Below are 11,333 nucleotides of genomic sequence, written 5' to 3'. Positions count from 1 at the left end.
TATATATATAAAAAAAAACATTAACATTTAATAAAAAAAAAAATGTTATAACTAACGTTTTTCTGTAAAGCTGCTTTGAAAATGCATATTGTTAAAAGTGCTATACTAAAATGTTTACTTAACTAGCATTATCAAGGCCAGTATCCTTAATGTTGATGCCTCAAATGTAAGGTTTTGTTTATAAATATATTTAATTATTTCTAATATGTATGCGTGTGTTTATGTATATGCAGTAAGTTTTATGTTTAAGTAAGGTCATGCATATTAAACACTTGTTTGTTCATTTGTGTAGGGATCTAGCTGCTTGGTGCAATATCAGTATCTGAAGGCTCTTTATTTCTAGACCAATTCTTCCATTTTTGATTGCTTATGGTGCTGCTAGTGGTGAAGAAATTACATGCCTTACCTTTTAATTTTCAGTTTTAGTGTAAGTATGCACTGTGGTTGTTTGTGAAAAAAAAAAAACATCTGTTGATATGAATTTGACTGGTTTTAGGTCTTGCTTGCCATGCATGCTAACGTGGAGGACAGAGGGATCAAAGGAGACATCACGCCACTTATGGCTGCTGCAAGCGGTGGTTATGTCGACATCGTCAAACTGCTCCTAGTGCATGGAGCCGATGTTAACGCACAGTCCTCGACGGGTACTACAATTTTTTTTAAATAAACAAAATGAAAACAACAGTATGAAACGAAGCTGTACATAAATGGACCGAAAAGAGTAAAGGACAATTTCACCCTTTTGCTTGCACACACCAACTTGTTCATCCATTGTCTTCCCCTTTCTTTCAGGCAACACAGCATTAACATATGCGTGTGCTGGAGGCTTCCTTGATGTAGTAAAGGTGTTATTGAAGGAGGGTGCTAACATTGAAGATCACAACGAGAATGGTCACACTCCGCTAATGGAGGCTGCCAGTGCAGGCCACGTGGAGGTCTCTCGTGTGCTCCTGGAGTACGGCGCTGGAATCAACACACACTCCAATGAGTTTAAGGAGAGCGCACTCACACTTGCTTGCTATAAAGGTGTGTCCCATTGTATCATACAGTGTTTACACATACACAAGATTGTAATCAGAATATGGTATTATTTGATTATCAAAGTACAATTGTCAAAACCAGACTAAGGAAACTTTTTTAGTTTTTGGATATTGAATTTAATGGTAGTCATATGTCTGTATTTGAATTTTGGGTCTTATGTAAAGCTTTTTACACAATTTCAACTATAATTGAACATTCATGTATATCTGCACATTGAAAGTGTGAAAATGGCTATATTAAATACAGACAGAAGAGAATTTTACCAAATTGCATTTTTATAAATGGCTAGTATTTAGTGCTGGGCAGTATACCGGTTCATACCGAAAACCGGTGTATATTTTCTTTACGATATTGATATTTAATATACCGCCGTACCGATGTATTTAATTACTCAACATTCGGAACGAACGTTATGCCAGCGACTGCGAAGGCGTTGTGAGGGTACACACAGCAGTACTCTGGTGTTATGTTATAATGCCTGTTTCACACATACTCCGTCTGCAGTGTGTATTAGAGATCGACCGATATGGGTTTTTCTATAGCCGATGTTTAGAGGTGAGGGTCAGCCGATGGCCGATATGTGCTGCCGATTTTTAGGGGCGATATCTTGAAGATTTCCCCTTCATTTGCATGCTAAAATGTCACACTAATAATAAGTGAATGCACAACATTTCTAAACTTATCATTTATTGAGCACTGACTTGAACCATCTACCGAATCTTAATTTTGGGCACTGCACTGTATTAAAATAAAAAATGTATCCAAAGTTAACCAAACAAATCAATAAACTGACCAAGTATTAAATATATAAAACAGGTTATATATATATATATATCTAAAAAGTCAATCATTTACATAAAAGTTTTAGAGCATTTATCAGGTAGAATTTTTCAAGTTTGTTGGAACATAAATGTAAACTTAAATATACATTTAAATACAATTTTAGAAATAAAAATCAATTAAACTGAAAAATATAAAAAAATAAAATATAAAAAATAAATAACATTAGTGCTGCAAACACACTAGCAACCAGCAACTTTTGTGTTTGGTATAAATGACACAGAACATCTAAAGTGCATTCTAATTTCAAACTTACATCGCAGTCTGTTCATTATTAAAATAAAGTAGAGTCAACTAAACACACAAAAGGTTACACTGGTCTGTTTAAATAGACTGTAGTATACCGGACCACTCTGCTGTTATGCCAAGGACGTTTTTGCTCATGTGAAGAGGATGATCTTTTCCGTCTAGTTTACATTTAAAAAAATAAAAATATTATAGTTTAACATTCAGATACATTGCAAATATGGAAACATTTGGATATGTGCACAACGAGACGTGAGCAATAACCTCCAAATACATCTAGTTAAACCCGCACTCTCTCGTCCTTGTATGGATCAGATAATTTTTCGGATCAGCAAAAAAAAAAAAAAAAAAGGCCAAGACATATAAACATACGTTTTGTCTTTTTTTATTAACATTAAACTATTAAATTAAAATATATGAAATCAACTTAAAGTGCACATGGCATAATATCATCTTTTTAACATAATAGCCGGACTTCTCATCTCCCAGTCTGCTGTGAAGTGAGCAGTTATCGTCACAGAGCTCTCCGTCCTCCTGGACGTACACCCTTCTGTCGTGAGCGGAACAGAGGATGCTCGGGATAGTTCATCCACAACTTTTTTCTTCTCCTGTTCATAAAGATCTGGCACGATCTTTTCACTCTAACCTCTTTCCTTCATCATTATATCTGACAGGGAAGCCAAAATGCGCGGGTCATTCCTCCGCTCGCCATGACCACTGAGTGTGGACTGAACATGCGCAACTTTTTTTTTTTTTCATAAATCAATCCGCGGGTCACGTGTGCGCCGAACCGAAGATATTGATCCGAACAAATCATGGATCAATGATGATCCGTTGCACCACTACTATAGTGTCATTTGAAAACATTGCAGTTGCGTTTTAAAATACAACAACGAGCACCACGAAACCATTTAAAGAGGCGCATTCAGCGGTCTCCTTGACGAGAAACAGTCAACAAAGTAAAATGATCTCCAACGTATGGCACGCTCTCTTAATTTTATCAAATGATCATAATCACATCTATTCATTTTACAGTCCTGCTACTAGCATTTTATCCATACTAAAACCCCTTTAATTCGGGTGAGAAAGCTTTTTTTCCCAAGTGGCTTTTGCACACAATAATAATACCGCTGCAGACGCATTTTGCAGCATTAAGGTTATTAATAGTGATGCACCGAAATGAAAATTCTGCGCCGAAACCGAAACCGAAAATTTAGGATGCACTTGGCCGAAAACCGAAACTGAAGCCGAAAATGGCTTCTTTTAAAAACGAATATATATATTGCTTGGATTTAATGGATCTGAATTGAAAAATCACAATATAATAATCAAACTTTCATAAACAGTTACATAACAAAACAGAAAATATTTTTACAATAAATATAAATAATAATTATTCTTCAAGTTTTATTTTCCATCAAATAAAAGTTTTTTAAAAATTGTGCAAAAAAATCCACAATTTTGGAGATTTTTGCAGAACAAATGTTACATATTGCAACTTTGGTGTCCTCTCGTATAGGGCTGTCACTTTTGTGAAAAAAAAATCCTGTTCGATTTTTGAGACATAGGCAAAGTGTTCATTGAATCGTTAGTAAATTGCCTATATTTGGCGTTGATCCGTTTTTCAACGCCAAATATAGGCAAATCCACCGACAACTAAACAGGCATTAGGGCGAACGTAAAGAGGGCGCTTGAGACGCGCACAAGTCAGCAATGTGGACTGCCATAACATCAATGAAAAACATTACTGAAGGCTACATTGATATTATGCACTAATAGGCTCTCTCTGTGTGTGTGTGTGTGTGTCAGAACCTGCAGTTGCTGTGTGACGCGCGTTCGCTGCGAGCGTATAGTGGCGAGCTGGACGCGCTCCGAGAGAAGGCCGTTAAAATCGATTCCCTGTTTTCGTTTTCGAAACTTGTGTTGGTTGGTCCGATCGATTGTGCAGCTTTTGTGACAAGCTTTTTTTTTATTGTGACAGCCCTTTGACATGATTAATCTTTTATAGGCAGACGCGTGATAACAGCTCGACCGTGAGTGAAACCTTAGCGCTTGCTCACCGATGGGAGGGGCGGGTGACATTCATTTTCGGTTTACGTTTTCGGCTGTTTTTTTTTATTTCGGCCCGAAACCGATAATGCCATTTCGGCCGAAATTTCGGTGCACCCCTAGTTATTAATTGATCGTTAATTTAAACTACGATCGATCATGTAAAAATTATTGAATATTGACATCCCTAAATACAAATGAGTTGGATGGAAAATTCAACTGTCATTCACCGTTCTGGGCAGCTCCAGGACAGCTGTCTCTCCGAGCACGGTTCTGTCTTTGAGCGGGTCAGAGTAACGTCAGAGACAGTTTACTTTGGTAACGTCATGCTGCAGTGTTTGTTAGAGCTGCCAACTTCTCTACCCCATTTACAGAGTGAAATTCTCTGACTACCTTTATCTCCCAGGACTGTTGTTGAAGCTTGGGGTGCTTCACTTGCAGCGGCAGCCGCAGCACTTTCCACCGCACCAATAACACGGGGCTGCCCGCCGACGTGCCTGACTTTAAATCGGCGCTACTCAACACGGATATCGGCCGATGCCGATATATAAAAAAATGACATATATCGGCCCGATATATCGGTCGACCTCTAGTGTGTATGCGTTGCGTATTTTTTTTTATGCACCCATGTTAACGGATTCCAGCTGCACGAGGTCCGTCAGTGCGTTCCAAGAGCGGTGCGTCTGCAGCAGTGCAGCAATCGCTTACGTACAGAATCTATTTTTGCTGTTCTGCAGGCGCTGAATTAAAGTGAAAGTGCATTGTTTGCGGGAAAAATTAACATGGATTGACACGGAAATGCAGTAATTTCACAATTGTATACTAATTAAAGCTGTTTCACACGCAACACATGGGTTTTTGGCTAGGTTAAAACAAGAAAAAGTGCACTTTTAGATAAACAAGGAAAACTATATATATATTCACTTTTATGGAAGCAGAAAAACAAAGTTCATTAAGACCTGTGGGATTGCTTGTGATAAAGATTTAAATGCAAAAGGCACGAGACTGTTTCTGTCTCTGGTGTTTTAATTTTAAATATTTTAACAAGAAAAGTAGGCTAATTATTGTTTAAATGTTTTGCTGCTTGCTTGAGCAGCTTATTATACAAACCTAGAAGTAAAATGCATGAATAATGCGTTGTTTATATTTGAGTTTAAACTAATGTCTGACTATGAAAGATTGTTACTGTTCTGTGTTAAAAGACTCACAATGCTGAGAAAAAAAAATATCTATCTATCTATCTATCTATCTATCTATCTATTAGGGATGGGACGATAACCGGTTTTATCGATAACCGTGATAAAATGTGCTGAAGGTTAGTAATATCGTTTAAAAATGAATTATCATTAAAACCGTGTTTGATTATCGCGGTTTTAATAACTCGCTATTAAATCATGTCCAGCCAGCAACAGTCTGACGCAAGCGCAGCGCACAATGTTTTTTTGTTTTTTTTCGAGAAGGAATGGCGAAAGTCAGTGACTTTTCGATGCTTCTACACTTTTCATTGTAAGGAAGGAAATGCCACAGAATTCAATCTTTCTTTAAATTAAGTGCATAGAGTTGCTTGTTTTATTAGTTGTTTGTTGATTATTAAATATAAAACTTGCTGAAATGTTTTCAGTGTGAGCATCAACTATTTTTGAACACTTTCATCTCGTTTCAACAAAACCGTGATAATATTGATAATCGTGATAATTTTAGTCACTATAATCGTGATATTAAATTTTCATACCATCCCATCCCTACTATCTATCTATATATATATATATTATTTTTTTATTTTCTCAGCATTGTGAGTCTGAACTCTCTATTCAGATTCTAATGTTAAATAAAGTTTTTTTTATTTTACTGTTTGCTTCGCGATGAGAGGAATGTGGTTTGGTTGTGTATTTGAGATTTGGATTTCCTCAGAAAAAAGAATGAAGCACTTTATTCAGCAGAGATAATAAACATGAGTAGTCTCTTATTATTTATTTATATACTTGTACTAGTTTTCACATAACGTGTAAACATTTTACTAGTTAGACTTTTTCCAAACTATAATTCCTGACTAAATGTATAATCAAGTGAAACATTATGAAGTTTCAATAACAATATGCAATACTATACCATTCAAAAGCTTGATGTTAATAATATAAATGTAACAAATAAATGTAACTGTAACAGATGTAACAATGCTGTTCTTTCAATTTATTCCCCCTGAAAAAACCTGAAAAAAAAAATTTCTCCGCTCTTTTCAACATTAATAATAATCTATTAATATGAGCACAGAGATGTTTAGTTCTCTGGTGACAAGAAAAGTCATGATTGCCTCCAAAGGCAGCATTTGTTACAAAGAAACTTTCACTGATGCACTACTTAAAAAAGCAAAATCTGCAATAGGGCTGTCAAAATTGCTCAAAATTGACGTTCGAATATTCCCTCTAAAAAATACACGAATATTCGAACTATTCGAACATCTGGTGGCGCATGTTGTCAATAACAGGCAAAAATAATACAAAGAGACATAACTACTTGTATAGATAGTCTATTTAAGTTTAAACATATATGACAACGTATTACCTATACAAAAACAAGGAAATCAACTAATGGCCAAGACTGCAGACCTCACGCTCTCTCACCCTCACGTTCTCTGCGCATAACGGTTTAAATGAACAAACACATCTGATCAAGAGTTTTGTAATTTGTAAAGCAATTTAAGGTCGCGACTGTTGTCCCAAATATAGCAGGCTTCATTCAGTGATTGAAACATATATTTTTAATATTAATTGAAGTTTTGCAGCATATAGAACTGACATTGAATGCTCCGAGCGAGCTGTGCTGTGATAAACATGGAACTTTTCCTTGACATGAAACGATAAATAATCAAACCTCGGATCCATTGCTTGACAGAACTCCCCAAAGCGTGCCCCATCCGCGATACTGATCGGTCTCATGTCCTTAGTAATTAACGAAATTAATTTATCCGTTATGGCTTCTTGTCATGTTGCAGACAAAGTGCTTGCGGCGGGCGATGCAAAGTAACGTTAAGTGTCAAGACGTGACTGTTTAGCTGGAGTTCCACACATTATGCCATGCTCATTTGGGTGCACATTTTTGAGATGTGACCTCATGTTGCTAGTGGTCGAATGGTATGCTAACTGTATCTTAAATAGCTTGCATACAACAATCTCGCGGGTCAACAATTTTACCTCATACTCTCTGCTGCGGTCGAGTTGGACTCTGCACTTGCTGGCATCTTCCATGAAGACGTGTCAACTTTCAGCAGTGATGCTGTGCCAGACAGTGCGACTCCTGTGACCTGTCCCTGAACCCTCAGGCACGCTAGCGCGCCCACTCGCAAAGCAGACAGCCCCGCCTCTACTACCGTGGGCGTTTTTTTCCACATTTTTTTTATTTGAATATTAATTTTCACCTTCGAAATTAGTTTTTTTTAAACTATTCGAATACATATTCGAATTTAGAATATTCGTTGACAGCCCTAATCTGCAACCTTTAACAAGTTAAACAATGCAAAAGTTTAAACACTATGCATGGAAAATTGAAAAATAATGTGTTTGTTTATAGCATATAGCGTTGTTTGTAGTACTCATAAAATTTCTTCAAGGTTGGCAGGTTATGACAATATTTTAAAGGAAGCTACATGACTAGGTATCAGAATTATAATCACTACAAATGTTAACCTTAAAAGTTATCAATGGTTCTGGATCATCTATTTATGCTGGACTTTTGTGGTCCGGAGCAGGACAAAACATGATATTTTTCTGCGGAAGTGTGCAGTTGTGGGACATAATCTTGCACAGGTCTCTACTCTGAAGACCGAAGTAATGGCTGCTGAGGAAAAACAAAACATGTTGATATGCATGCAAACATGGTCATTGAAACCATGTTTCAATACATAATATAACACATATGACCAACTGTATATTATAAAATCAATCAGTTTAAAACTTTTTGGGGTGAAATCATTTGTATCCTGTCTGTTCATTAGGGCACCTGGACATGGTCCGGTTTCTCTTAGAAGCAGGAGCCGACCAGGAGCACAAGACCGATGAGATGCACACTGCACTCATGGAGGCCTGCATGGTAACACTATCTCCTATCTACACAGTCTGTAGGTACTTCCTCTGATGTTTGCGCAGGTCTTTTGAGACATTGTTCTCGTGCTTGTTTTGTGTAGGATGGGCATGTGGAGGTGGCACGACTGTTATTGGATAGTGGGGCACAGGTAAACATGCCTGCTGACTCATTTGAGTCGCCTTTGACGCTGGCTGCCTGCGGGGGACATGTGGAGCTGGCGGCGCTTCTGATCGAGAGGGGGGCCAACCTGGAGGAGGTGAACGATGAGGGCTATACTCCACTGATGGAGGCAGCTCGTGAGGGCCATGAAGAGATGGTAGCACTGCTCTTAGCACAAGGTACCAGGGCCACCTCGGTTTTATAGACTTCCCCTATAGGATTTGGCAATGTTTAATACATGTGCAAAATAGGATATAAAAAGTTCTGAATCAAATTTCAGCCACTTCCAGAGGTAGTCACCGAATGTGTTTGCCGAATGTGCACAAACATCCACAGTTAAACCTGAGGGGTTATGGGATGTGTTTTGAAAGCATACCAAAAATCAATACCAATAACACTTATTCTGAGCCAAAACACACAAATTATGTGTTCACAGGAGATGTATTATAAAAATGCATGTTAAGACAAAGTGTAAACTCTAATGTGTCTTTACTGACCACTTGTGAATGGACCACTGAAAATGCAAACAGGAAGTTAGTAATGCGAAATCAGAATCAAAGTGATACTATCACAAATGTTGAATTAGATGTTTTGACTGCATCAAGCTTTGTTTTTCAAACAGACTTGAATATAGATTCCTTTTCCAAGTTTACAAACTGAAGGAATATTTTTTTATCTGTTGGTTTTAGGTGCAAATATTAATGCTCAGACAGAGGAGACGCAGGAGACCGCATTGACTCTGGCATGTTGCGGAGGCTTCCTAGAGGTGGCTGATTTCCTCATCAAAGCTGGGGCGGACATTGAGTTGGGTTGCTCCACCCCGCTCATGGAAGCTGCACAGGAGGGGCATCTGGAGCTGGTCAAATACTTGTTGGCTGCAGGTGAGGCATTACGTCAGATGTAATTCTTGAAATGTCTTCTTTTTGTGACACCGTAACATGTTAACACACTACTCTCTATCTGTTCAGGGGCTAATGTCCACGCCACAACAGCCACGGGTGACACAGCTCTGACATATGCCTGTGAGAACGGACACACAGATGTGGCCGACGTGCTGCTGCAAACAGGAGCTGACCTGGTGTGTGGATATCCTTTTTTACCATTGTCGTATTTGGTCCCAGTTTATATTAAGTGGCCTTAACTACTATGTACTTACATTTAAATTAATCATGTGGATCCATTTTTTATGTGTATGTACATGTTTTTACATTATAAATACCTGCATGTTATTACTTCTGTAATTAAACATTCCCTTACCTTAATTACCATCAAACCCACCAATACCACCAAAGCGGTCTCTAAACGTACCATTATCCCACCTCAATAGCAGCAAAAGTGTTTTGCAATACAATATGAATACAATAAGTACTTTTTTATGTAGGTACATAGTAGTTAAGGCCACTTAATATAAAGTGGGACCTTGTATTTTTATTTCTCTTTATAGTTTATACTGTTAAAGTATTTTTGGAGCTTACTGGTGGCTTTGTTTCTCAGGAACATGAATCAGAAGGGGGCAGGACTCCACTGATGAAAGCGGCCAGAGCAGGACACCTGTGCACTGTGCAGTTTCTCATCAGCAAAGGCAAGTTGCAATGTCCTGAATTAGGGCTGCAGCGAACAATAAATGTTAGTGAAAATACTCAACACAAAGTGAACCTTTATCAGTACTGACATTTTTCAGTAGAAAAAAACCCCCATTTAATGCAGGTTAATGTGTATTTATAAATGGTTTTTATATTTGCATCAGATGATGAGGATCAACTATGAATTTACTTTTTTATGTCTGCTTCTGTCCATTTGTTATCTGCATTGTATTTTGAAATTCATTTTCACATTTATGTCTGCAGGTGCTAATGTGAATAGAGCCACAGCCAACAATGATCACACAGTGGTTTCTCTGGCTTGTGCGGGGGGCCACTTGGCTGTGGTGGAGCTGCTGTTAGCCCATGGTGCTGATCCCACCCACAGACTGAAGGTGAGGGGTCCATCCTCCCTGAGAATTACACTCTCCAGATGATAACGGGTGTTATGTGGTCACACAAACTCTGGTCGGTCCTCTGTGTTAATGAGTTTCTCTTATGCTCACAGGATGGCTCCACGATGCTGATTGAAGCTGCTAAAGGTGGTCACAGTAATGTGGTGTCCTACTTGCTAGACTACCCAAACAACATTCTGTCAGTCCCTGCCCCAGACCTGTCCCAGCTCACACCCCCCTCTCATGACACTTCTCAGGTGAGTGGAAACGTACAGAGTCTAACAGTCACTTCAAATTACCCTCTTTAACATTTACTTGATGCTTCGAAATATGAAAAGACCAATTTGTGGCGTGTATGTAACACAAATGTTTTATAAAATAGTTTCCACTTTTATTTAATGGTGTTAAATTTTGTTTGACATGCAGGCCCCTCGAGTCCCTTTCCAAGCCCTGGCTATGGTGGTGCCCCCCCAGGAGCCAGACAGAGTGCCCTCCACCATCCCCACATCCCCACCCGTTACAAGCAAAGGTTAGTTTGTCTGGTAAAGTTACTTTATTCAGCTAGATGTTGCTTAAGTTGACTAGAGCCTTGTTCAGATTTTAAGTCCAAATCATGTTTTATATATATCAAGTATGAATGGCAAAAAAAAGTTTTACGTATCCGTTTCAAGCTATATTAATATGTGGCTTGATATCTTATTCAAAACACATTTCTGGAAATCTATTTCAGTCTGATAGGATTTCAAATCAGATACATAAATCAGATTTGGACTGGCAGTGTAAACATAGCAGAGAACTGATGATCCAATATCAGTACATAAATGCTATCAGTTCACAAGTGAAGAGTTCACTTAAGCTTCTCTATCTGATGATTACATATAAATGCAAGTGCATTTTTGATATTTACATTCAGATAGGTAAGTGGTGTGCATGCTTATTAAGG

General features: G+C 38.1%; 1 protein-coding gene across 4 annotated transcripts in view; it reads left to right on the top strand.

Moving 5' to 3' along the window:
* Window positions 1-11,333, top strand: part of LOC132117284 (ankyrin repeat and KH domain-containing protein 1-like) — a 62,058-nt gene that overhangs the window by 35,772 nt on the left and 14,953 nt on the right. For all 4 annotated transcript variants that reach the window (XM_059526461.1, XM_059526460.1, XM_059526458.1 and 1 more), the window contains exons 5-14: window positions 497-644; window positions 793-1,026; window positions 8,168-8,262; window positions 8,357-8,594; window positions 9,105-9,296; window positions 9,384-9,493; window positions 9,910-9,997; window positions 10,263-10,390; window positions 10,504-10,647; window positions 10,817-10,919. In XM_059526461.1, the coding sequence (XP_059382444.1) occupies window positions 497-644; window positions 793-1,026; window positions 8,168-8,262; window positions 8,357-8,594; window positions 9,105-9,296; window positions 9,384-9,493; window positions 9,910-9,997; window positions 10,263-10,390; window positions 10,504-10,647; window positions 10,817-10,919 (1,480 nt within the window). The remainder of the gene's footprint in view (window positions 1-496; window positions 645-792; window positions 1,027-8,167; window positions 8,263-8,356; window positions 8,595-9,104; window positions 9,297-9,383; window positions 9,494-9,909; window positions 9,998-10,262; window positions 10,391-10,503; window positions 10,648-10,816; window positions 10,920-11,333) is intronic.

The sequence above is a fragment of the Carassius carassius genome, chromosome 36, assembly GCF_963082965.1.
Source record: "Carassius carassius chromosome 36, fCarCar2.1, whole genome shotgun sequence".
In the NCBI taxonomy this organism is placed as follows: domain Eukaryota; kingdom Metazoa; phylum Chordata; class Actinopteri; order Cypriniformes; family Cyprinidae; genus Carassius; species Carassius carassius.
Note: the sequence above shows the minus strand (reverse complement) of the source record. Positions and strands in the feature narration are given on the sequence as shown.